Raw genomic sequence first — 25,584 nt, forward strand, 5'->3', positions numbered from 1 at the left:
TGAACAGGCCCTTGGACGGCCTACTCCTTTAATGTCTGTGGGCATGACTTTGTTGACCACTGCTCTATAGAATTTAAAAAAATTCTCAAGAGCGCACATAATATTTTGTTGGAAGAAAAGTTTGATAATGCTTGTAAATCTTGAAAAACAAAAACTAAGCGAAACACTGACATAAAGCTAAAGTTTTGATTTTATATTGTTTCATTTTATTCAAAGACCCTCAATATCACTATTCAAAAGTTTTGGTATTGTTGTACGGTGTCCTTGAGTGCCAAGAAAGGCACCTTCAATAACCTTACAAACCAACAAGTTTTGTGATAGACAGAGCAGAATAATGTCAGTATTTTACAACATGTTTTATTTTGCCTCTGAGTGACTGAGTGTGTGTGACACTGTAAATTATCATTGTCTCTACAGTTGTAGTTCAGAGCTAAATATGTCGATATTTTATATTCCAGAGCTTCACAACTACAATATCTCTGTCGAACTTTTCTACGTCCGACATCGGTCGTTCTTTTAAAAGTGCTGCCAGTGTGAAGGGACGGTGTGTGACATGACGAGTGCTGTGGTTGTCTTTTGTTACTGCAGTGTTTGTAGCTAATCGTACCCTGTTGTTGGTCTCAAACACAGCAGATTTTTTTTCTGTGATAAACGTTTTATTCTTCGCAATAAGAACACACACAAAGTGCCCCTGCGACTAGAGCCATGGTTACCAACATAGTTACTACAATTGTGTTTTCATCTGACGGTGAAAATATATCCCTGATGATTCCTCTGAAGGAGCAGCAGACGATGATCTCACAGCGACACGAGCCAGATGCACATTGAACCGAGCTGCAACATTTGACGAGTTTCTTCTTCACACTGCCTTCCAAGGGCGATTGAAATGTTTCATTTTATGTCGGTGCATTTATTCAAAGCAATATTTTATTTAAAATCATTTAATTAAGCTTGCAAAAATCATTGTTTCTTTGACTTTAGTTTTTCTGTCCAACAAAGAGTTCATGTCATAGACAGCATTTATCTTCCTGTCTATTCGTCTGTCTCTGTAAGGAAAACCTCTGAATACATTTTGGAATTAACTCTCAGGGTATGTTGAGAATTGTGCAAAAAGTAGCAGATGATTCCATTGTAGTGGTGTTCTGGGTTACATCTGGATCCAGGGAGGTTTTGAAGGATTCCTCATTCACTTGTGTTATGTAAGTGATGCTTAGCCTCCATACTCCGATCAGACTTCATAACACAGCATACGATTGAATCAGTAAAATGAATCAATTTTAATTTGTCGTTGTTGTTCAACATTGTTTTAGGCTTGTTAAATGTCTTTGTTAATACAATTGGTACATTGGGAAGACGCCTTGTCTGAGAATCAGCAGTTTGTCAACTAGAGTTCTGGCTGCAAAGAGAACCGAAGTCATGAACATACTGAGCCACACGGCATTAAAAAAAACTGGTTCAAAAAGCAGCTGGGTGTCACACACTACTTTAACTATGGACACACACTGTGGGGCTGAACATTTCTGTCCATCCGTGGCTGACATAGCCTCAACTAAACTGGTTTCATGGCCCATCCATGTGGCTAAACAGGAAGACTGCACTCCCACTGTATACCAGACTTGTTCCCAGTTGACAATGTTTTCATGAGCTGCCAAACACTTTGTTGTTTTTGATTATTTGATTGTACGTTGGGTTTTTACAGTCATGTTGAATAAACATCTTGACAGGGTAATGTTTCTATTTCCTGGCATTTAACTCAGCATGAGACTCTTTAGCTCCCTTTAGTACTTTTTACTTGTTTCATTTGCTTTTAAACTTAACTTTAATTGTTTTAAACGGTTTCTATGTTGTGCTATATTTTATGTTCTTGTGCCAACTTCTGTTGTTTATAAGTGCTCTATAAATAATGCCTAATTGACTTGAGTTGAGTTTGTTTTACAGTATTTATATCTTCTAAAGGTGAGGAAAACTACACTTTGGCCAAATTGGCCAAAATATGATGTAAAGTGAATAAAGCCTGCAGGCTCACCAAGAGTCAGACGTGTATCTCCCTGGTTATTATTGATGAGACAGCAGGGGGCGCTGATTGTCGATGGAGCCAATATGGTGGACGAAATATTAACAACCACAGAAACATTCCTGATCCTGAAAAATGCATCGAAAAAACAAGTCCTGCTAACATCGATAGTTTGATTTATTTAATAAGCAGATTTAATAAAACAGAAGAGCGTCTGTTATTAATTCAAAATACAGAATGATAGTGACCAAATCAAGTGACTTAAATGCACATAAAATCATTTGCTAATGTTTACTGATATAAGCTTTATGCATATTGTATAAACGTCTATAGTAGGAGATGCACATGAGAACAATCTAGCCCTTGTTGCTGATCCCTGCTCTGTTGTCTGAATGTATATTTGGCAGGACTTCTTACGTCATATTCCAGTTGAGTTAATGAAGGATTGTTGCAGCTTTAACGTTGATCTTTGATTCTTCTGAGATACTGCAGGGGAAAATGCTGCAGGCTGCTCTGGAGAGCTGCTGTGTTTTCATCAAGCCCTCAAAAGCCGGATGTATACAAACATATAAAACATGTCCACTGAATAATGGAAGAAAAATGGATTCTCTTGATCCTGTATTATTCAAAAGAAAGAGCAGTTGCTGTAAACTGGTGTATGAGGTTTATTAGAGGTGGAAAATGTGCTTCATTACACTTTCTAAAAGCTTTTTTTACTTAGCTTTAGTGGCTTCTTGTGTAAAAAATGCATAATTTAGTGTAGAGGTTCAGTCTTCTCGTAGGCGTCAATCTCTTTTTTTCTTGATTTGATTGGAAGGCAGTCACTGGAGTGATTGAGATTCTCATAGTGTGACCGATGAAGAGCGACGCCAGGAATGTGTTTGCTTAACCATCCACACTTTTTTGTATATTTTTCTCTTTTCAGCAAACACTTAAAAAACACTATTATGAGTCATAATTTAGCCACGGATCTGTATAATCCCATGTGTTGGATTATTTTGGTTTTACTCTCAATGCCAAGTTGAGGTTCAGCTAGTCCTACCCTTCAGGAAGGCTTTTGTATTTTACATAAATCTGAGACTGACGTCCTGTCAATCTCTTCTCTCTCTCTTGCTGAAATATGAATGATTAACTGCATTTCACAACATGGAGGAAAAGTTTCGTCAGAACTGGAAAAAATATACTGACGGTAAATACAACTTTGAATCAAAAATATTCTGGAAAAGCGATTCCACTAATTTCATTGTCTTTTTTAAAATAGTTTGAGAAATTAAATAAAATATTGATTTTCGTTCGTCTAAAGCCTCTCCGGCTTCAGACAAAGCGGACCGATACAAGCAGTTGCTTATCTATGCAAAGAGAATTGTGTCGATCCATATATTATCCTGGAGAAAACCAAAAAAACCTTGATTAAGCCTCATAGTTGTGCAGCTTTGGACCATTTAAACAGACCAAGAACGTCATGATCTTGTAAAAAGCCAGAATACATGGTGAAGTTGAACAGAAAATCATGTCTTCAAACTCCTGGCACTAAAATATGTTTGAATGTAATCAAGATGATTTAATATTCGCCAAAACAAATGATGTGAAACCAATCTGTGATTTGTTATTAAAGACTATACAAACCCTTTAAAAGAGGAAGAGGCACGGAGCAGCGGAACATACTCTTGAAATAGAAGATGTTTTTTCTTTACCCCTTTACTGGCAAACCAGAGAATATGAACATCGGAGGATACTTCAATAAAACTTATGGTGCATGTAATGTGTTGAGAACTTACATGACATTAGAATTCAGAGACTATGCAAGTCCCAAAGTTGCCTTCTTGATAATATGTTCATGTTGTTGTTGTTGTTCTGACTCTTGGTTCTAATTTCAGTCATTTCCTATCAGCATATATATTCATATAATAATATAATTCATATAAATTCTACATTTAAATGTGAATAGTGTTTAAAGAATAGCGAGAGCAAGTGCAAATACAAATGTAAATGTGTCGTCAGCTCCCTATAGTGTGCTTAATATCGCATAACTACCATTATTTATGACGATTGCAAAGCTGGTCCTGAAGACATAGTCGTACACTTGTGCTTCGGAGTCAGTTCTCATCTATTTACGGTTCATTTCAGTTGAGCTACAAATCTCTCTGAACATAATCACATTTTGCATCATCATCCTCAACTCATACAAAATGATAAAAAGCTTATTTTTGCTGTATTTTCACTTGTATCTACTGCGATAGTCAATAAGACAGTGCTGGAAACTTTCCATGTTGACATAAGACATACTTTTTCTGTCAGAACAGAAAGACTAGCTTTAGCCAATAAATGATGAAAAGTGGGTTAAAAAAAATCACTAACACTTTCATACTATTCGTTCTCACTGTACGGCATTGATACATTCTGATTGTGATTATTTAATCACATATTCTTCTGCTTCATTTGTTCCACTCTATGCTATCAGATGCTCAGAGCTCCTCCTCTCTCCTCTGTACATTTGCTCAAAATGGTGGTTTTCTCCTTTAATGGCCAATTTAGCCGTCGTACCTCTCTTAATAAATACACGTTGTGCAGCTGTTTCCTGACAGCAGCTGCATGTGAATTGACCCACTGAGGCTGAGGAATGACATGCTGGCTTGACGTGTGGAAGTAGAGAAGGATAATAAAGGATCTAATCGACTTAATTTACACTGAAAATCGTCTTTACTCCGTCACAGCTTACATTTGGACGCTTTCAAACTGACACTTGTTCTCTGCTGAGACATCACTCTTGCTGCTGCATGTGGCTCAGCTGATGACGGCCCTCCCAAGAAAATACTTTATGTGTAGTTTACACGACAAATACATCAGAAACTCTTGTCACAACAGATGAAGGATCTGATCTAATTTTAAAAAAAGAAGCTTTTAACCTGTTAGACAAAATGTCAACTCAAAAGGCTGGTACAGTGACGCCATCACAATCTATCATCTCAGCAGATAAATAGCCGTGTCAGCTGGAGTTTGACCTGCGACCTGATGCAAAACACCCTCGACATTTATAACTGAATATTGAATATGCTCAACCCTGACTAACAGCTTCAAACTCTCTTGTTTTTTAAGTCTCGTATTCTTGGCCTCAAGTCAAAAAATTGGCACATACTGTATGTATTTGAGATCATCTTAAAATAAGAAGAAACAGGTATTTGTATGTATTAATTCTGGTTCTACCTAATGACCTTGAACTGTTTTATTGTGGTACATGGTGGACAAAAATCTGCTTTAGAATGGCTTGGGTATCACCAAGCTCCATAGTATTACTCTGAAAAGCTTTGCCATACCGCACAGCTGTGTAGTATTAATCCATAATATTGCTCCACGAGGCTTAATAGTATTATGAGGCTCCTTAATATTACTCCATGAGACTTTGTAGTATTATTCTACAAGGCTCAGTAATGCCACTCCAAGAGCCACGCGGTATTACTTTGTAAGGCTCCATAGTATTACTCCACAAGGCTCATTAGTACTACTCCATTAGGCTCTGTAATAAAACTCTTTGAGGCTCTGTAATATTACTCTACAAGACTACGTAGTATTATTCCATAGGGCTCAGTAGTATTACTTCACAGGCTCAATAGTATTAGTCCACAAGGCTCAGGGGATAGACCAAGTGAGAGTATATTTTTCATTGTTTTTATTCTCTGGTCCATCTGCGACTCTTTGATCAGAAGAAAGTTGACTTCATCTAAAGTACTGTTGATGCATCTCGTCTTAACAGAAGCATCAGAGTTTCCTTCTTTAAGGAGACAAAAAGAGAGAAAAAAGTTTACTTTTACTAACAAATTATTTTGCTTGTCTTTTAATATAAAGACCAGAAAATGTAGAATAGAAACAAGTTGCTCTGCAAAGAGTAAAACACTTCAGAGAAACACAAACTAAATAAAACCACGTCATATATATATATCTTTTTTTTTTAATTACACAAATAAGTGATTCACCAGCACTGATGACCCAAGACTCTCAATGACTTCGTCCAATTGTTTTCAAGTGTGACATGAAACTCTGCCAAAAAACCTTCTTATTTGTTTTTGTGAGCAATTTCGTTTAATTATTTTAGAACTTTTTGGGAAAAAGGCAAGTCAATTGATCGATAGCATTGGATGTGTTTTCGTGTGGACTTGGTATTAAATTAACCAAATTCTGTAACTTTCAGAGACAGTGATTCATTTTTGCTCAATACCGCACAAGTTAAAATTCTGAAAACAACTTTAAGTTTTTGGCTTTTGGCCACTTGGAGTATTTCACAGTCATCCCCCAAATTAATTAATCTGGAGGTTTGAGAGTTTGCACAGACTCTCAATGAGGGCTGGTTTCCAATTTGGCCAGTTGGAGTGGAGGAGGCGGGGAAGGAAGTCTCTAGCTTCACAGATGTGCACTGTAAACAAGTTGGTGGCGAACAGAGCGATGCATATTAATATGAGGAGGACCTTCAACACCACAAGTCATCTTAGTTCTATTTAAAGAGAGGAAGAAACAGAGTGTTCCGAGGCAACAGGTAGAGAAACCAAGAGAGGAATGAGTTTTTTTTGTCCTTGTGAAGTCATTTTAAAGCAGAGCTTCATCGTATAATTCCTCTGAAATTATTCACATAAACATGCTGACAATGCGGTTTCTAAAAATATCAAGTGGTCATCTACGCCCGCGAGTGCGGCGTCAATACTGGCCATGAACTTTTAAGAAGTTCCAACTCATTAACTGACTTGGACGCGTTTTAAAATGAATGGATTCATTTCCCAGCACAGCTTGAACTCTTTAAACACTTCCCAACGTTGATAAATGGCGTCCTCTGTGAAGCAGAGTTAATTGAAATCCCCAGATAATTCATCTTGTTAAGCAGTTTATGTGCATTGTAAGCAAGACCCCTGCAGTATGGCATTTTTTAAATGTGTTTAAACGTACGAAAGGTCAAATAATACGTCCTCTGTCCGGGTGTCGTGACTTTCATGGACTTTTAAACATTACAGACGGACAAACTAATCACAAGAAAATGTTTTTTAATTGGAATGAAGCTCATTTTTGAAGATCTCTATTTGCACGAAGACAATATCATCATCTGTGTACAAGCTGGGTGAGGAATAAAGATTAAATAAAGATAAATAAAAAGTATATAGCTTTGATTATATAGTTTAGACAAAACATATTTTTTAAAAACCCACATAGAATTTGTTGAAAACTGCACCGTGAAACAAAATACTAATGGCTAAAACATTGAAAAACAAGATATTTATCAAATTAAAGTTAAACAAAAAAAACCTCAGTTGTATAGTCTCATGATGACTTACTTAAGTTATTGTTTACCTAAACTTTGTCTCTTTCCTTCAATAAACACATTTCTTTGAGCGATAATCTGAGTCTAAGATGAAGGGTTTTATGTTGCCAGTGTTTTATCTGCAGCGACATTGAAACACAAGACACTAGTGTTGTTACAAATAAGCTGATAGCTTCTGAATGGATTTAGGTTTGAGTTACGCTCTATTGCTTTTTCGTCCATGAATCAGAGTAATAATGTTTTCATGCCTGAGACACGGAGAATCCGTCCTTGACAGTAAATGTCTGTTATTTTTCTACCTCGCCAAACCTAAAAATACATACATTTTTCTTTAGCTTAACTGTTGTTGTCGCTCCGACCAGCGCAGGCACAGGTTTCATTATGACAGAGGACGCTTACAGAAGTTGACTGATGAGGTCAAAACTTCTATCGACAGCATTGGATTCCATTGACAGGCCTGTTTATTGATGAAGACATGTAAAGGTCAGAGTGCTCCGGGAGCATTTTAAATGCCCATCAAACCCCTTTAGGCTCCAATAAGTACTTCAAGGTTGTGAAGAGACGACTGAATACTTTAACGAATCACAAATTACTTTCTTGAGCACTGAAACATCATATTTTTTTAAAGTAAAGCTTCATAAAACTGATAATGTAAAAACGTTTTTGGCTAATTTAATTTTAACTTCACCCCGTCTTTTAATTTCTCATTTATTTCTTGTCTTTTGATATGAAGTAAAAAGAAGTGTGTTAATATTTCATTTACATGTGTTATCATCAGTTGTGTAAGCATTTTTAATGAGAATTTTTAAATAAAATGAAACAACATACAATATAAACAAGTATTGGCAGTTTGTTTGTATTATTTAATAATGACACTTTTGTTAAAAACAATTTCATTTTTAAGCTTTTTTCAGGCAATGTTAGTTTATATGTGTATATTTTAATAGATTATTATTCCCATCAAACTAACGCTTTTAAATCACCAGTTTATTTTTTTACTTTTCATTTGCAAGCCCCATCATATTTAAAGTGCCCCCTTATTCATTTAATAGTTAATTAAAGATAGAGCTCAAAATACTACAAATAGTCAAGATAAAGTTCAATAATCTCTATGTATTTTTAAATACAGTTGGAAAAATTGAACAACAATATCTGTTCACGTTGGATCTGGTTTCTACAATCTGTATGTGTAAGCATGTCTTCATTCCTCAACCATGTGTGTCAGCATTATCTTATCTCATTCTTACCTCCCCACTTACGAACCCCACTCCACGTATGTGTCGCCATGGCAACTGAAGGATAACAGCATTTCGAGTCAACCTTCCCAGGTGACAAAACCTAACCTGTCGTGGGTTTTTTCTTTTTATCTTTCAAAGAGGCTTTAACAAGACGAGAGGCGTCAGAACCGCTAATGAAGATAAGTGTGGACGCAGTACGTGTCGCCATTTTAAATGAAAGGTGGAACATCTACCGGGACTTCTCAAATGGAATTAATATACTCTGATGTGAAATTTTCTTCTTCTTTTTTTGATCAGTGGATGTTTTCAACCAAAGAAAAAAAAAAAAACCTTCAGCTGACATTTATGTGACCTACTTTGAAGAAGAAAAAAAAAGTCTCCCTCCGGAACAAGGGTAAATGGTGTGAGAGCAGAGAAGACAAATTAAAAGTGAGCTGTCATGTTTAATGAAATGAACCAAAAAAAAAAAACTTTATTAGACATGTCTGTCTCGATCTCTCATGTACATTTCAATTCTCTCATCTGAACTTCAAACACGGCAACATCAACACCCTGACGGTGACATTCGGGGTTCACATTTCAGTTGTTGTTTTTTCTGTTTGGAGATAAAGTAAACAAGGGAATACCACGTTGTTCGGAGATCTATGATTAATCTGTCGGTGACACCTTTCTTTTCCTTTGTACCCTCGTGGTATCTGGAGGTCTTGTACATGTGTAACCTAAATAATGAGTTTGCAATACAAAAACAGAGATTTTTAAAAGAAATATAACATAAATAACAACTTTTAATAGAGTGAAATGTCACGTACAGTCGTCGTTGGTGCTTTTGCATGCTCGGTTATATTTAGAATTTAACAAAGAAGCCATATATACAGTATATATTTACATTTAGCATACATTTTCTTTCACCAGACTTGACTGGTCATCGGTTCGTCACAGGCCACAGAGAGACAGACAGAAACCGGGAAGAAACCCGAGAGAAAATGAGAGAGAACTCATTCAAGAACCGAAAAATCTGCCTCAGTAATTAGAAATAATGAGAACTAACAAGACAAAAGCTGCTTGAATGACAGTTGGACAAGAGGCTGGGAAGAGAACTGTGTGTGTGTGTGTGTGTGTGTGTGTGTGTGTGTGTGTGTGTGTGTGTGTGTGTGTGTGTGTGTGTGTGTGTGTGTGTGTGTGTGTGTGTGTGTGTGTGTGTGTGTGTGTGTGTGTGTGTGTGTGTAATCACTCCTCTGACCATCCAAAATCTGTCTCCAAGCCTTTTATCGCTACACATGTCAGTCACAAACTCGTCCCGATGTGTTGCTGCCCGGAGGAGCAGAACCAGCAGCCATTGAGCCAGGCAGTTGAGGGATGTGGCGAGCGCCAGCTCCCAGCGGGTGGCCAGTTTGAATCCCGTCCCAGACAAACACAAAGTGCCAGAGAACCCGGGATGTTGCATTGCATGACTGGGTTTTATGTCAACACTTTAATTGAATAAAAGTGCCACTCGCAAGTTTATTAAAAAAAGCTGTCGCTTCTTCGACTGGAAAGGGTTCTAATAAAAATACCGGTCGCCCTTTTTACTTTGGTTTACATCCTTTTCGTTAAGTCACTTTTAACACATTCACATGTGGGAAAAAAACTCTTATTTTTTTGTTGTGTACTTGGAGATTTACATAATTTTGGTTCAATCTTAAGTGTTACAGGTTAATTATCAGATCATCAGATCTATTTTCAACTAGAAGAGAAAAAAAAGAGGTTGGTTAAAAAAAAGAGAATTTGGAATAAACAAGTCAGCTTAGTCATGCTCTTAAAAAATGACTTTTAAAAGTTTAGTTTAATATTGAAATCGACATACATATTATTAAGAACTTAAATTAGTACAACAATTTAATACATTTTCCAAGAGCTCCGATCAGGCTCAAAAAGCATTACTTTCGTGGAAAAAAAAATAGTATAAAAACATCAACAGTTGTGAAACAAATTAAGATTTCATTCATTATAAGAAGTGAGTAAACAATATTCAACTGCTGTTACCACAAATTCAAAGAAATGACGGCTCATTTTGATGACTTAGTGAGCGCTGCTAAATACATAGTGTACTTTTTGTAACGTTTTTATTTCATCTTTGGTGTTTCCACTATTCTAGCACTATTCCCCTTATTATTAGTTTTCAATGACTTACTTTTCAAAGGGTCTTCCTGAGGCCCAGCCGCAGATTGAAATGACATTTTAAAATCAGAATTAACTTACACTTTTAATTAGTGATTCACGATGAACGAAACAAGTTGATTCATATCTGCTTGATTTATAATGAAATGCTTTCAAATGAGTTCATGATTGTATTTGTCTTGCAGTGGTTTGGTGACCTGGTGACTCCAGTCTGGTGGGAAGACGTCTGGTTGAAAGAAGGTTTCGCTCATTACTTTGAGTACGTCGGCACAGACTTCCTCTTCCCCAAGTGGAACATGGTGAGTGATCCTGTTTTTATCTTACAAATCCTGTGTGGACACTATGGACCAATTATGCTCGACTATAGTGAACGCTCGATAGAAACACCCTGATCGTGAGTGAGATGCTTCAATAATGAGATGTGAGACGCAATATTTGACAACATGGTCCCACTTTGGCAGTGAATTAAAAAGCAGAAAAAGAAAGTTATTTAACCCTTGGGTGAAAACAAATATGTTTGTGGTATCCCTTGTGTTGTCTCTGGGTCAAGGTGAACAATCTTCCTGAAATACAATTTCAGTGGTGGAGGTTGACACAGAGACAAAACAAGGGGTTACCCCAAACACATTTGTTTTTGGGCGTCTGGGTCACCTTGACCCGAAGGGTTAAGCGTTCACAAGTTTAACAGAAAAACTGAAAATACCTTTCTGATTTATTTTCTAATTCTATTCTACAATTCTAATAAAACCATTTTTTTTTTATCAATTTACCCAAAGATTCAGAATGGAACGCTGCTCTCTCATCGTATTGTTCCCTCATCCTCAAAAAAAACTCTATTCTTTGCTTTTAGAATCTGTTCAAATTGTAATAATTGTTCTGATTGTTCAGTAGTTATGGTACAGACTTTTGTGCGTAACTCTTGACAAAGGTGAATCTGTTCTGGTTGTAGGACCACGGTAATGACAGATACCATATATATGGGACTATAATACGCACCAAATTGTTGGATGCAATGATTACTTTTACTGGACTTTAACCCTTGTTTTTTCTCAGGGTCAAGGTGACCCAAATGTGTTTGAGGTATTCCTTGCGTTGTCAACACAAAGATAGGATTAAGTGATAGTACTGTTAATTTGTGCTTGTACAATGAAAATAATTTTTTGAGAAAATGAAAGGATTTGAAGTGCGCCTCCTAGACTGAAAGTTACGGTAAAGGAGTGCAACTATGATTCTTTTCTTCTTGTTTATTCTGATCTAATGACATCTTCTTGATCGTAGTACTATCTTAAAACTGAAGCGAGACTTGAAGCCAAAGGTTTCCAAGATCAATAGATGTTTAACCAACACAAGCTGGTCCGCCGTAAGAGCCACTGCTGTTCCTGAAGGGATGATGTACTGCACAGGAAAGTGAATTATTCAGAGAGCCATACTTCCGAAAAGATCAAGGTCTGTTAACGTGTGCCAGTGTTGTTACCATAGAAACCCCTCATCTTCATTGGCTTTGTATCAATAACTAGCATCTTCAACAGCAAATTACAAATGGCCCCATAGGTGAGTCAAGGCCTGGTGTTTTTTATCTGGAACAGGACATAAAAGGGGAGAATAAAACTGTAAAACATTTTATTGCAGCTAATGTTACATCCCGCACGACCGCTGGGTTTAGTGGGTCCCGACTGGCTCGTAGATGTGAGTGGATAACAGCTGATCCATTCACTCTAGACCTTGTATTTACATTGTTATGTGGGGGGAAGTACGCCGAAGGGACACTTGTAAAATGTGGACTCATCTTTCAGTCAATCAGGTTCAGGAGGTCTTACCTTTATGGTCTTCGGGCGCTGAGGCAGGCGAGGTAATTAGGTCCGTGGTCTACACTGAGGACCAGATGTCTCCACAACTTGCTCGTCTGAGAAATGGTAAAGTCAGAAAAAGGGGGCCAGCAGAGGTCTCATGAGGCCGACCCGCTGTGGGGGGTTCGTTATCTCCACATTTCATGTACTTGAATGGTCCATGGTTTTTCTTCACAAGGGATATTCATGGGGACTATTTCAGGACCACATTCCAGGTCACATTTATTGATAAATCTGGGTCAAAAGTACCTTTTTATTATCTTGGGATTTAGATCTTTATAGAGTCGATTACAGGCCTTGATGTTACCAATCTCTGAGTCAACGCTTACCTTTGTAGAACAGATTTTCTGAGCACTGGTCTGGATAAAAGTATGAAAGGAGTTATTAGGGATAATAACGTGGTAAACGATTTTTCTTTGTTGAGCCTTCAGAAGGTACGTTTTTAACAGTTCCAGTAGGATTTGATATGAGACAACTGTTGAAAATGTAACTACAAAGAGTCAGAGAATTTAATGTTTATTTTATTGTGACTTTAACAAATATTAATGAGTGGGACGTCTGGCAGTCGACAGATGTCTCAGAGTAGGACTGGAGACGCGTAAAGCCAGAGGTTTAGCTGGAGCAGATGTTGGAGTCAGATGTAATTATGATCCATCAGCAGTTTTGGATCAAAAGGAGAAAGACGTGCTAGAGACGCAAACTGCCAAGTGCTTGGACTTAGGTATAGATAGATTTGAAAGAACGACTTTTTTAAATTGCAACGCATTGGTGAAAGTGACAGAAAGTTGTCGTTTTTTTTTATTCAGTCTGTAAAATAACTCAATAGCAGGTTAAAAAATGTTTTAAATGTTGACCAAAACCAGCTCCTTGTCGGTGGTATCTGCCATCTCTCTGCTTTTATACTTACTATTAATCTTCCTTTTATGATAAACTATAAGTTTGTTTCAACAATTCTCAACAGGAGTAAGTTTTTGGCGAACACTGTAGGACCGAAATGATAGTCCGCCCACCTCTCTGTGCCTTGTTTTCTGCCACGGAACGTCGTCATTTTTAAATGTTACTCTCATGAAAAAAGGGGGGAAAACAGCTTATCTTCTGCAGGCACGCACAGTCTGTTTCTGAGCGACATGGCATTTTTAAATCCCTGTTACCAGCGTTCCACACCAGCGAGCTCTTTAATAGAAACAAAGTGTTTCTCCAATAACAACGGTGATAAAGTGGCCAGAGCCTGATAACGAAAATGTATTCTTCAACCAGGTTTTCATTAAAAAGCCAGTTTTCATAAGTGGAGAGTCTCAACAGCGAGGGGGAACCAGATACACGAGAGGAAGTGGCTTCATAAAACCACGGAGTGTCAGTCGCAGAAGGTGAAGCCGCTTTTAGCCCCTCGGGTCAGATGACAAGATCCGGTTAAAATCTATACTGATAATCCAGATCACAGCTGCTTAAACCTTCACCAGGTCCAGATACATACTGTATATTGATATACAGATTTTGATATATATAGAGAGATATATATCGATAGATATATATCGATATATTCAGATATAGATATAGATATAGATATAGATATAGATATAGATATAGATATAGATATGGAATGTTTATATGGAATGCCTAATGTCATAGTTAGTGTATCGATGTAAATATTATATAATGTTCAAGAAATCCATAGAAATATCTAGTTCAGTTCTTATTTCAAACATTTAGGATATTATCTTGTTGTCATCATTATACAAATTGTATACCATTGGTCGTACCAGCCAATAAAATCAAAAAGTAAATTGAGACTCCTATAAACTTTATTTTCCATTATTGTCAGATTAAAGTAAGCATACTTTTATAATGTAAAAAATGTTATCTTTATTTTTATTTTTTTTAATTGTATTCCTGCTAAATAAATAAAGTGTATCTATTGAGAGTTAAATTTAAAATGTGCCTCAATTTTTTTGTTGTGCTTGAGATTTATTCAAATTAAAACCATTTATTTTATTTTAAAAAAGATTTTATTTTATGATTTATACACTTTTGAACAGTCAATAATGTTGTAAATAATCCACAGATCCTATACCTGATCTTCCCTACTGTACCGGCGCACGTGACCCGTGCCCCGAGTCGATCAAATGCAGAATAATTAAACCGTAATGACATCACGTTACACGAGGCAGAGCCGGCTGTCAGGCGTGTTAGTGTTATCTGCAGTGAAGGAGAGCGAGGGTAGGTCAAAGGTAGCCGTCCTCCAACAGATACCCGATGTGAAGCAAATAGAGTTCTAACGGAATATGAAATATTCATGATAAAGCGAGCGCAGGGCGATCAATATTCATCTTCTGCTTTGCCGTGGAGCCTGATTGCGAATGGACAGTTTCCCAATGAGAGGAGCCACACTAAACTCCCGTTTCACCTTTGTGGAGCCCCCTCCGCCCCCCCGCCCCGAGACGCTTTCATCCCACCTGAGAAAGAGTGCGGTGGAACTAGTCTTGTTTCATCCTAGCACTCTTTTTTTGTGGTAGAATTAGATGGTTCATGTTTCATGAGCTGAAAAAGACGGAAGTCTGTCCAAATGTAATCAAAAGAAAGATATTTATCTCTACTTTGTAGTCAGAGCTCGGACAATTTCTCTAGAAAGTCGGTCATATTCATTAAAAATATATATACAGTATAGTTTAAAATACATTATCATGAATGTATTTATTTATAAAGAATCATAACATGATTCTGAAAAATAAAGTATATTTCTCTCCTATTACTCTCCTCTCCCCAACCTTTAAAAAAGAACACTTACTTGATCTGGCTTTTACAAATATACTGTTTTTTAAGTGACAATAGATGACGTCCCTTACAGTCCTGCAGGAGCCTTTCTTAAATAAAATGTTTTTATCTTTTCTCTCTCAATCTAATATTCTTTCTTTTAAAAAAAAATTTATTGATGTCATACTTTTATAATAAGATGCTCATGTTAACAATAAATGAAAAAAGTGGGTGGAAAAGGACACGTTGACATCTTGCTTTTCATTATTTCTGTCATTTCAACGCTTTTATGTTATTTTCTTTATCTTTTGGCTTCATAGCTACTAACCCAGTATGTGATGAGAACCTGGGACATCAATTCATTTAACTCCGTCCTAGACCTAGACTCGGGATTAGAACCAAAACATGTGACTCTGGAGTTTTTCAAATATTTCATGGACATCATTTCTTGACTGTGTATCATTTCAAAACATCAGAATCTCATAACTGAACATGTTTCTGTGGCATAATGCTGACTCAGCTCTTCTGTAACCACTGATGCAACTTACCTTTTGACTCTTATTGTTAACTTACTTCACCTCGGAAGTTTTCAGAAGGCAGCTGCACATTATTTGGAAGCATTCAGAAACTTTACATCTTGAGTTTAATTTTTTTAACCTTTGTTGAGGGCATCTAAAGTCCAACAGCTGTCTGGTCTCACCACTTCATCTCCCCTTTATTTCCACTGGCCTCTCACCTGCTGGACCACATGTGGGTCCATCTGGCTCATGATGACCACATACACCAGCTGGACCTCCACTGTTTGTTTGCTGCAGGTGATTCAGTGTCCGTGTGAATTAAAAGTGATGTTCCATTTCTCTTCCTTAACTAAGCGTTTAAACCTTCATCCAAATGTGCTGCTTGGCTAATCACATGACGGCGGAGTCATCTGGATGTTTTCGTTTGTGTTAATATCAGGAAATCTGTTGGCTCCGTCCATGCCAGTGTCATCCGATAGACATAAGAACATTTGTTTAGTTAATTTAGTTTACACTTTTATTTGAGACCATCAATTATCCAGCATTGGATTGGAATTGGATTTTGAATCAAAGAATTGGCATTTGCACAACGTTTTAGTAATTTTAAGAATAGATTTTGCTCCTGACACAACTGAAGTTTCACCGACAAAAGTCACCTAACACAGCACGATCAGAGGCAAATAAAAAGAGTCTGAACAGGAGGAATAATTCAACAGATTGTTTGATCCCACCCCAAATGACAAGATGAGATCGACCCAAAAACATCTGTTTCTATCTTAATACAACAGATAATAATCCCAAGAGAAAGAGGTGAAATAAGGTTTACGTGTATTTCAAGATCTTTCATTGTTCTTGCGATGTTTCTAATGATGTTAAAATATAGAGTCGGAAAGATAAATAACTTATGCCGTCTGGGGTCACAAACCCTTGTAACAGATAAAAAAAGTTACATAAAATATGATGAAATAATGTTAAGTTTTACATACAAGAGGACATCAGCAAAAAAAATAGAATAATTGAAGGTGTGTAGAAATACATACTTATTTTGTTTGGTTGAATTATACTAAAATGTCAGTAAAGTTACATATTTTATTGTCAACATTTGTGATTTACGTGAATTCTTATTGATTTTTCTACCGTCGGATTGCCCATAATCAGACCAAAAACTATGAAAAACTCTGTAAACAGTATTTTATAAGATAATCTAAAAAATGACTGTGTGTGTGTGTCTGTGTATACGTGTGTGTGTGTGTAGCTGGTCCACTCTGTGCTTATCCTCTTTTTCAATGTTTGCATCTTTCCTAACTGATGTATTGATTTTGACCTGCTTCATGTTGCTTGAAACAAACTCTGGTACAATTTTTTTGTTTTTATTTTCGAGTCCATTTAAGAATACAAACGTATATAAAATATAAACACCATTCATTCAATAAAACGTTTCCTTTTCAAAATACCTAACTTTAATGTTACGTTAGAGCACCTTTAACCTGTAGCCTGTCTTTCGATAAGCTTTAGTGATATCAAATTAAGTTTTCTGTGCTTCAGTATTTCATTTTTTCACCAGGTTTATGGACGATATGACAGTCTTGTCTCTGCAAAGTCTCCTCCAGCACCTCTCAAAAATTCTCAATATTTTTCTACTCTGGTGTAGAACCGATGTGAATACGATGAACAATAAAATGTCATTTGAACATTATTATCTAAAAGGTTGTTCGCACTTACAACCACTTGTTTTTTTAAAAGTATTTATTTCTTGAGAAGTAGTAACAAAGCATTTCAGCGAAGCTTCTATTCATTCATTGTTTGCCATTTCACACAAAAGACTCTCAGAGCGTCTCTCTTGTCACCACTGTCTTTTAAAACTTTACAGTATCAATAAAAAGGTTATTTTCCTGAAAATGTGGAATCACTTAAAATCTCTGAAGTCAATTTAAAAAGGCACGACCTTGGTAGAAGGACAACGCTGGATTAGACCAGATCCCAGAGGTGGTTTAGGCTGAGCCTGTTAGAGCTTGTTAGGAGACGTCTATTACTACACCGGGCGGGAGGAAGGAACCAAGGAAACAGGTTGAAGGGAACTAGAGGAGATAACAGAGAGAGAGAGATGGAAGTCACTGACAAGGAGAGAGATGGATGCGAGAGGAAGAGAGGAAGAGAGGAAGAGAGGAGGATTAACTAATTACAGGCCTAAACATTGTTTACCGAACCAACTGTTCTCCGAAATGACACTTTGTTGACTGATGTGCCAATTTTAATTGGAGTCTGTTGAAAGCTGATTGGGAACTAAACAAACTGCGGATTTGAAAATCTGTTTGGAGAGAGTTAATGACATTGTGTGAGACAATTTGAGTTTCTCATCAACCTGGAGCAGTGGAGGACAAACGAGTGAAGCTCCACCACCTGCAGTGGGATTTTTCGAGCTCGCCATCTGATGTGCATCGGGGTGTGCGACGGCAGTTGTCGTAGAAATGTGAATACGATAAATAGAAGAAGAGAGCGACGCATGGGGTTTTTGTTTAACGCAAACGTCTGTGTTGGTTCCAGGAGAAGCAGCGGTTCCTGACCGACGTCCTGCATGAGGTCATGCTGCTGGACGGCCTCAGCTCCTCTCACCCCATCTCTCAGGAAGTCGAGCAGGCCAATGACATCGACCGGGTTTTCGATTGGATCGCCTACAAAAAAGTAAGTGCCACGTCAACAGAGGAAGAAAACCATTGTTTTTATATCGTTTTTTACCTCCGCCAAGGAGGTCATTTGAGACGGCAAATAACTCAAATCAGAATTTTGAGATAATATTCAGAAAGTATTGATAACGTGATAAGGAAGAGCTGTTGGCTTATATGGTGTTCTTGATAACCATCTGGATCCACAATGCTTTTGAAGGATTTGTTAGTATGTTAATCCTACTGCATATATTAGTAAATGCTACTGCCACCTGCTTGGCAATTAAGCTAATATTACTACTAACATATTTCAGATGTATCAAATTACACTGACAAACATATATATGGAAATAATGTTGGGTAATATTGAGTACGATAGTCTTTTTCTGTCTTTTTTTGATGACTTTAGGCTGAAACACTAACCATATTACAAATATAACACAATTTTACAGAACTGGTATATATAAAAATGTAATACTGTTCAGCCTGATATCAATTTTAAGTAATAATTAACACAATACTTGCCCTGTGGTCTTGGACAGCAACAATCTTAAATCTTAGATAAAGAGTTTAAATAACTCTGAACCAGAATCCTTTAGAAGGACTCTGAACTAGTCCACCTATAGCATACTCCGCCTATAGTAGAGTCCTTCTAAACCAAAGTAATTCTGAACCAGAGTCCTTCTAGAGCAGAGTCCTTCTGAACAAGAGTCCCTCTGAACCAGAGTCCTTCTAAACCCGAGTCCTTCTAAAACCAAGTCCTTCTGAACCCGAATCCTTCTAAAGCCGAGTCCCTCTGAACCAGAGTCCTTCTAAACCTGAGTCATTCTGAACCAGAGTCTTTTTAAACCAGAGTCATCCATAACCAGAGTCATTCTAAACAAGAGTCATTCTAAACAAGATTAATTCTAAACCAGAGTCATTCTAAACCAGAGTCATTCTAAACCAGAGTCCTTCTAAACCCGAGTCCTTCTGAACCCGAGTCCTTTTAAACCAGAGTCATTCTGAACCAGAGTCCTTTTAAACCAGAGTCCTCCATAACCAGAGCCTTTCTAAACCCGAGTCCTTCTGAACCAGAGTCCTTTTAAACCAGAGTCCTCCATAACCAGAGTCATTCTAAAACAGTCATTTTATAGCAGAGTCATTCTAAACCAGAGTCATTTTATAGCAGAGTCCTTCTGAACTACAGTCTTTCTGAATTAGAGTCCTTCTAAACCAGAGTCATTCTGAACCAGAGTCCTTTTAAACCAGAGTCCTCCATAACCAGAGCCTTTCTAAACCCGAGTCCTTCTGAACCAGAGTCCTTTTAAACCAGAGTCCTCCATAACCAGAGTCATTCTAAAACAGTCATTTTATAGCAGAGTCATTCTAAACCAGAGTCATTTTATAGCAGAGTCCTTCTGAACTACAGTCTTTCTGAATTAGAGTCCTTCTAAACCAGAGTCATTCTGAACCAGAGCCCTTTAAACCAGAGTCCTCCATAACCAGAGTCATTCTAAACCAGAGTCATTTTATAGCAGAGTCCTTCTGAACTAGAGTCTTTCTGAATTAGAGTCCTTCTAAACCAGAGTCCTTGTAACCAGATTCCTTCTGAACCAGATTCCCTCTGAAGCTATAATATCTAGATAAATGCATTTGTTTCAATAAATAAAAAAGATTGGCAGAAAACGCACAGAGGAACGAACCAGTGAGCATAAATTAACTCTTCCTCAATGCGAGTTGGTGACTCCCTGCTAAGTTCTTAAGGACTAAGATAACAAATGCCAGCATGCTGCCGCAGGCGGGATAGAAAACATCCCAGCAATAAAGATGACTGCGACTGAAAGAGAATACTGAACTCGCTTCATGTGGGGAGTCCGACTTTCGCTGGTTGTCACTGTGGTTAAAGGAGCACACTGCCCCAAAACATCCACAATAATGAAAACAATTTTGTCGTGTATTTGACTGGGAAGCTGAGTGCAAACCAGAACAACAGATCAGGAACATTCCTGCTAAACTGTGAGCTCTAATTATTTATCACTTTTTCTGGCGTCAACAGGGAGCTGCGCTGATCCGGATGCTGGCGAATGTGATGGGACAGCGTCTGTTCCAGAGAGGCCTGAATGTGAGTTTTCCCCAGCTGCGAGATAAGAAATGTTGCTTAGTGGCAGCCAAACTAGGGAAATTGATTCTTGGCATTTAAGTGTTTGTATTTTTCCCGGCCCTGAGGGCTGTGGAGGGTCTCATCTGTGTGTGAAGCATCATTTTAGCCCCCCCAACTTCGTGCCATATTGAGCCTGCTAATGGATAATTGTGTTTGGCCCCAGACGAGCTTTGTTTGGGACTTTTACTCCCGTTTTATTCCTGCTAGAATGTGTCACTTTGATTATCGAGTCTAAATATTGGCCACTAAAATGTTTGGGGTATTTAGCACTTCCTTTCTAAAACGCCTCGCCTACACTAGATAATCTGTGTGAGTCATGAGGAGTGATTTGGTTCTGAACCTCTTGACATTTCTATTTGTTCAGGCTTTTCCTTGAATTTCTCGAACTCATGTGTTGTTCTCAGTATTATCTTGATCTTTAAAGTATGTACTTTTTTGAGTATTGTTTTGATTGTCTAAGCGCTTTGTGACCCTGGTCTCGAAAAGCGCTATATAAATAAATATTACTTACTTACTTACTTACTACTTACTTACTCACTTACATATTTGATCTCTGCTGTGACTCTTCAACTTTGGCTCAGTTTCCAGATCTGTTCATTTTTTTCCCTTTTGCTTATTCAAAAAAGTAGGATTGAGAGGATAAAAGACTAGGGACACCCTGAAAAGTTAAACAGTCTAAATAGATACACCTATTGATAATCACTGTTTAGTCAATAATAGAATGTTGCTTCCACTGGTGATAGCCTTCATTTTACAGAAAATAACCTTGACCTTCGAGCAAGGTTTTGACATCTGATGTCTGATGGTGCAATACAATACACCCTTAAAAAAACTGTGTCTTTGTAAACAGATTAGGGGTTGGAATGTTAAGCAATATATATATATTTTATATGTATGTATGTATGTATGTATGCAAGTAGTATGTGTGTAAGTAGTAATATGTGCACAATTTAAACGTGAACATTTAAATATATTTTCATAAAAAGTGACAAAAACTGTGTACATATAATCATGTGACCCTGAGACATTATGTTTTATATTATATTTAAATATTTAAAAAAATAAGTGGACCTAAAAGGCACTAGTTTTAAAAGATTTTTATATTTATAGTTTGAAGCGGATGAAAGGGCATTTGATGACATTTTTGTCCTTTGCATTCTGAAAACAGCCACGTGAATTCTTTATACTACACATATCTTTGAATGAAAAATAGAAAATAGAGAGTATTGCTGTCTAGTGTTTGGACTTTTATTTTGATACTGGATAGATTTGACACCCCTGACATAGACAAGTGTCTTTAAGGCTTTTCTACAAAAACAATGTGTTATCAAAAGTACAAATTTAATATATTTCTTTTGATGATTTGCAGTCTCTGTAACATGAACCACAGGAATATATTCCCACGCTCTCGCTTCATCTAAAATACACACTTGCACGACAGACTAGTCGGCACATCGTTTTCCTTCTAAATCATTCAGAGGTTAATGATGTGACTTGAATGAACTCCTGTCTAGTCTCACCCTAAGTAGCTGGGAGACTGCATTAAGGGAATAAACAGAATATAATCAATGAAAGGATTTGCACAAAATTCAATACCAAACCATTTATTTTGAAACATGAACATAATCCATAAAAATTATTAAAAACTAAATATATTTAGAAGCTTCTAATTTATTTTGCTGATTATTATAACTAGTATGCGATGATTCATTTGATGAAACGGTAAAAAATATCTGAAATGCATGAGACACGTTGACATTTTTTTAATTTTATTTCAAATATTAAAAATCATAAAATTCTGTGGAATATTTTTTTCAAAATGATTAAAATGTTTAGAATCAGGTTTTAAATATATATATATATATATATATAATATTGTACTTTGATTCTCTAGCTGTTGCTTGTTTTGCTAAATCGATTTCATTAAAGCTTTTGTATTTTGAGCGTAATTTATTTGAAAAATGGAAATTGAAACATCTTTTTCCTCTCGAGTGTGTTTGACGCGTTCGAAGATCCTTTAAATTCAAGAATCCTTGCTTAAGGGAACAAGGCTAGTGGGAAGCCAAGCTAACATCTTATTTCCTACCAGTCCCCCTTGATCTGTGGCTTTATGTTGAAAGAGACTTGATGGTGTTTTATAAATGATATTGAGCTCCAAGCAGGATTCATAAATTGATGGGCGAGAGCCGCGCTGGATGTTTCTCATGAGCTTAAATCAGAGGAAAAACGATTTTATTTTCCTCTTCAATCTTGGTGAAAGTGTGGAGAGCGGACCTTGTGTTGTTGTTGAACTCACATGTTTAATTAAAATAAAGATAATTTAAATCAAACAGACGATCTTTTTTCTTAGTGTTTGTATTCATTATATAGTGTTTACAAGTGATAATATCCGATGCAAAAGTAGGTCATGCACACACTTCAGGGATTGATGGACTGACCTGGAACCTGTTCTATTTAAAAATCATGCTGATGGAGCGGATCTCATGTACAGTGATCATCATTATGGAGAGCCAAGACTCTCCTCTGATGAAATACTTCATGGGGCTCTGAGAGAAGAGCCACAAATTAATATTTTCCGCCATGTTTTTTTTTTTGGTCAGTTAAACACAGATCTGAGTACGTGTTAAAATATTTTTTGCTGGAATCTGTTTTCTCTTGATACTCCTGTTTCCTCCGTGGAGACCCGAATGCTGCAGGTCTGAGCTAAAGGTTGAACACACACGCTTCAGTCCTGGGATTAGCTTCAGTCCTCAGAGAGACTGTTAGAAGAATTCAGCTCATTGTGCATGATTTATTTGTGTCGTTTTGCAGACTCATCGTTATTTTTTGGAGCTGGGATGAAAAACTTGTTTAAGGTCATTTTCCAAGGTTTTTTTTTTAGTCTCATGACAGTGCAGGTGTTGCTCGAGTCAACAGTTTCCATTCACTTCCTTTTTTGAGTGGTTATAATTCATGGTACTGGTGAAATCTCCACACAGGAGAAACACTTTTTAAAATAAAAAGGAGATTAAAACAAGTCACTGAATTATCTTATGGCTCAAATATACATGTATAAGTGAATTAAATGTTTAATTCATACTGTACACACTATGAATAATGAGTATTTTTGTGTTTTTTTCGTTAAAGTATGCTGACCACTGTAGGTATATTCTGTAGGTAAGGTTTTCAGTTTTCAAATGATTTATTATGTTCACAAATATATAAATGTGTAAAATACAATTTATTACAAATTAATTATTTATATTTATTTTCTAAGTTTCAATATCGGTATTTAAGACCAATTTCTTTTTAAATTATATACATTAACTGATTTGATATTTAAGAGGAAACTGTAATGTGCTTTGATTACTGTCAATCTCAAGGGCCAAATTACTCAAATGATTGAGTATTATTATGATTATTAAAAGAAAATATTTCACATCATATTAGGTGAGTTTTTCTTCCTTCAATCACATAATGTGGCTTCTTGGGAAATGTCATTTCCTCACATGCATCCGAACAAACCTTCGGAGCAAATGTTGACCACATTATTTCCACATCACACATCAGAGAATCTTTTGAAGCTCACAGAAACCAACGTCCAAAGGGAAGTTGAAATCAAAGGTCTCCGGAGCCTTCAAGAATCCTGGATCTGTTCGGTCAGAGCGAAGAGTTCAAAGTTCATTCCGTGCTCATTAAAAGGCTCCTGGTGTTAAACTCTGGGGTCTCTTTCCCCCGGCTGTGACGGTACATCCCTTAGTGAGACATAAAATCGGAGGGTGATTCGGTCTGATTGGTCGGCAGCACCCTGGCTCTGATGTCAGACACTAGCTGATGTAGGGAGATGGGAGCGAGGACTCACTCCCACCCATGAATCGGCTTCTTTAACCAATTATTGCCCTTCTTCGTCATCGGTGTCCGTCTCTTGGAAGAGAAGAGAGACCTCTTAAAAGGAACTTTAAATAAGGAAAACTGTCATCTTCAAGTAATAGTAATTCATCAAAATAATATAACTTAATTCTGAGTCAACACATCTCGAATTAAGGTACTTCACACACCTATAGATGCCTCTTGGATTCCAGAATCTTTACCCAGTCCAGTTGCCTTGTTCTAGAACCCACTGGACACCAACTATATGGAAAAAAATTTCAGTATGTTCTTGTTATTTTACATATTATCTCAGAATGCCTGTAAGAAAAAACATTCATACACGTCTGAGTTAGTATAAAGTCAGTATCTATTATTTCTGAGATCTTCATTTAAGCCAGATTCTTACAACTCAATACTCCTTTATCCAGCCAAAAGTTGCCAAGGAAGTCAAGTGAAATGTTTCAAAAAGGTTTATATTATACAGAACAGATTTTTTGGTATTTGGGAAAGTATCTGAGATTCTGAAGACTCGTGTGTCTTCTCTGCGCTGCCTCAAACCAACCAAAAAACTGTAGTGACGAAACGTGTCGAATTAATTCATTTAACAGGTTTTAGGTGAGATCCAAGACCTATGTAAAACCTGGTAAACTGCTATACTAATGCCAGTCGTGGTAAAGTGGTCGGCGGCTCAGTAGCCTTGATCAGAATAGAGATCAGAAAACGAAATCTTAAGTTATGAAAGGAGTACAAAGTCGTGTAACCCGGGGTGTTTAAAAGCTGTTCAAAGCAGTACAATCAGAATAGCTGTGATAAATGATGTGTGTGGAAAAATAACATTTGAAATCATGATTATTGTAAAGAACTGGCCACAACTTTATTCAAGAGATCTTTCGATTCTGGTTGGACATAACTTCCAAATTATATTTCAGTTCAACCTCACACTAACATCTAAAGATATTTGTTGAAGGCTTTTACATTTTGTTGGAAACCTTGTCTGAGAATTGTTTTGCTCTTTTCTGCGTACTCTTGGTTTGTATCAGAGTAACTAATGATTTTTACCTCCACATATCCCCCCCTTTGTGGGGGTCCACACTCCCTTCAT

The 25,584-nt window shown here is 37.0% G+C and overlaps 1 protein-coding gene across 1 annotated transcript in view; it reads left to right on the top strand.

Annotated features, from left to right (window-relative positions):
- Positions 1-25,584, top strand: part of LOC148083822 (thyrotropin-releasing hormone-degrading ectoenzyme-like) — a 171,839-nt gene that overhangs the window by 103,782 nt on the left and 42,473 nt on the right. Inside the window, exons 6-8 of the mRNA XM_087787001.1 lie at positions 10,897-11,010; positions 18,372-18,509; positions 20,529-20,594. Of these exons, the coding sequence (XP_087643127.1) occupies positions 10,897-11,010; positions 18,372-18,509; positions 20,529-20,594 (318 nt within the window). The remainder of the gene's footprint in view (positions 1-10,896; positions 11,011-18,371; positions 18,510-20,528; positions 20,595-25,584) is intronic.

This window comes from Callionymus lyra, chromosome 3, assembly GCF_982586985.1.
Source record: "Callionymus lyra chromosome 3, fCalLyr1.hap1.1, whole genome shotgun sequence".
Taxonomy (NCBI): Eukaryota; Metazoa; Chordata; class Actinopteri; order Syngnathiformes; family Callionymidae; genus Callionymus; species Callionymus lyra.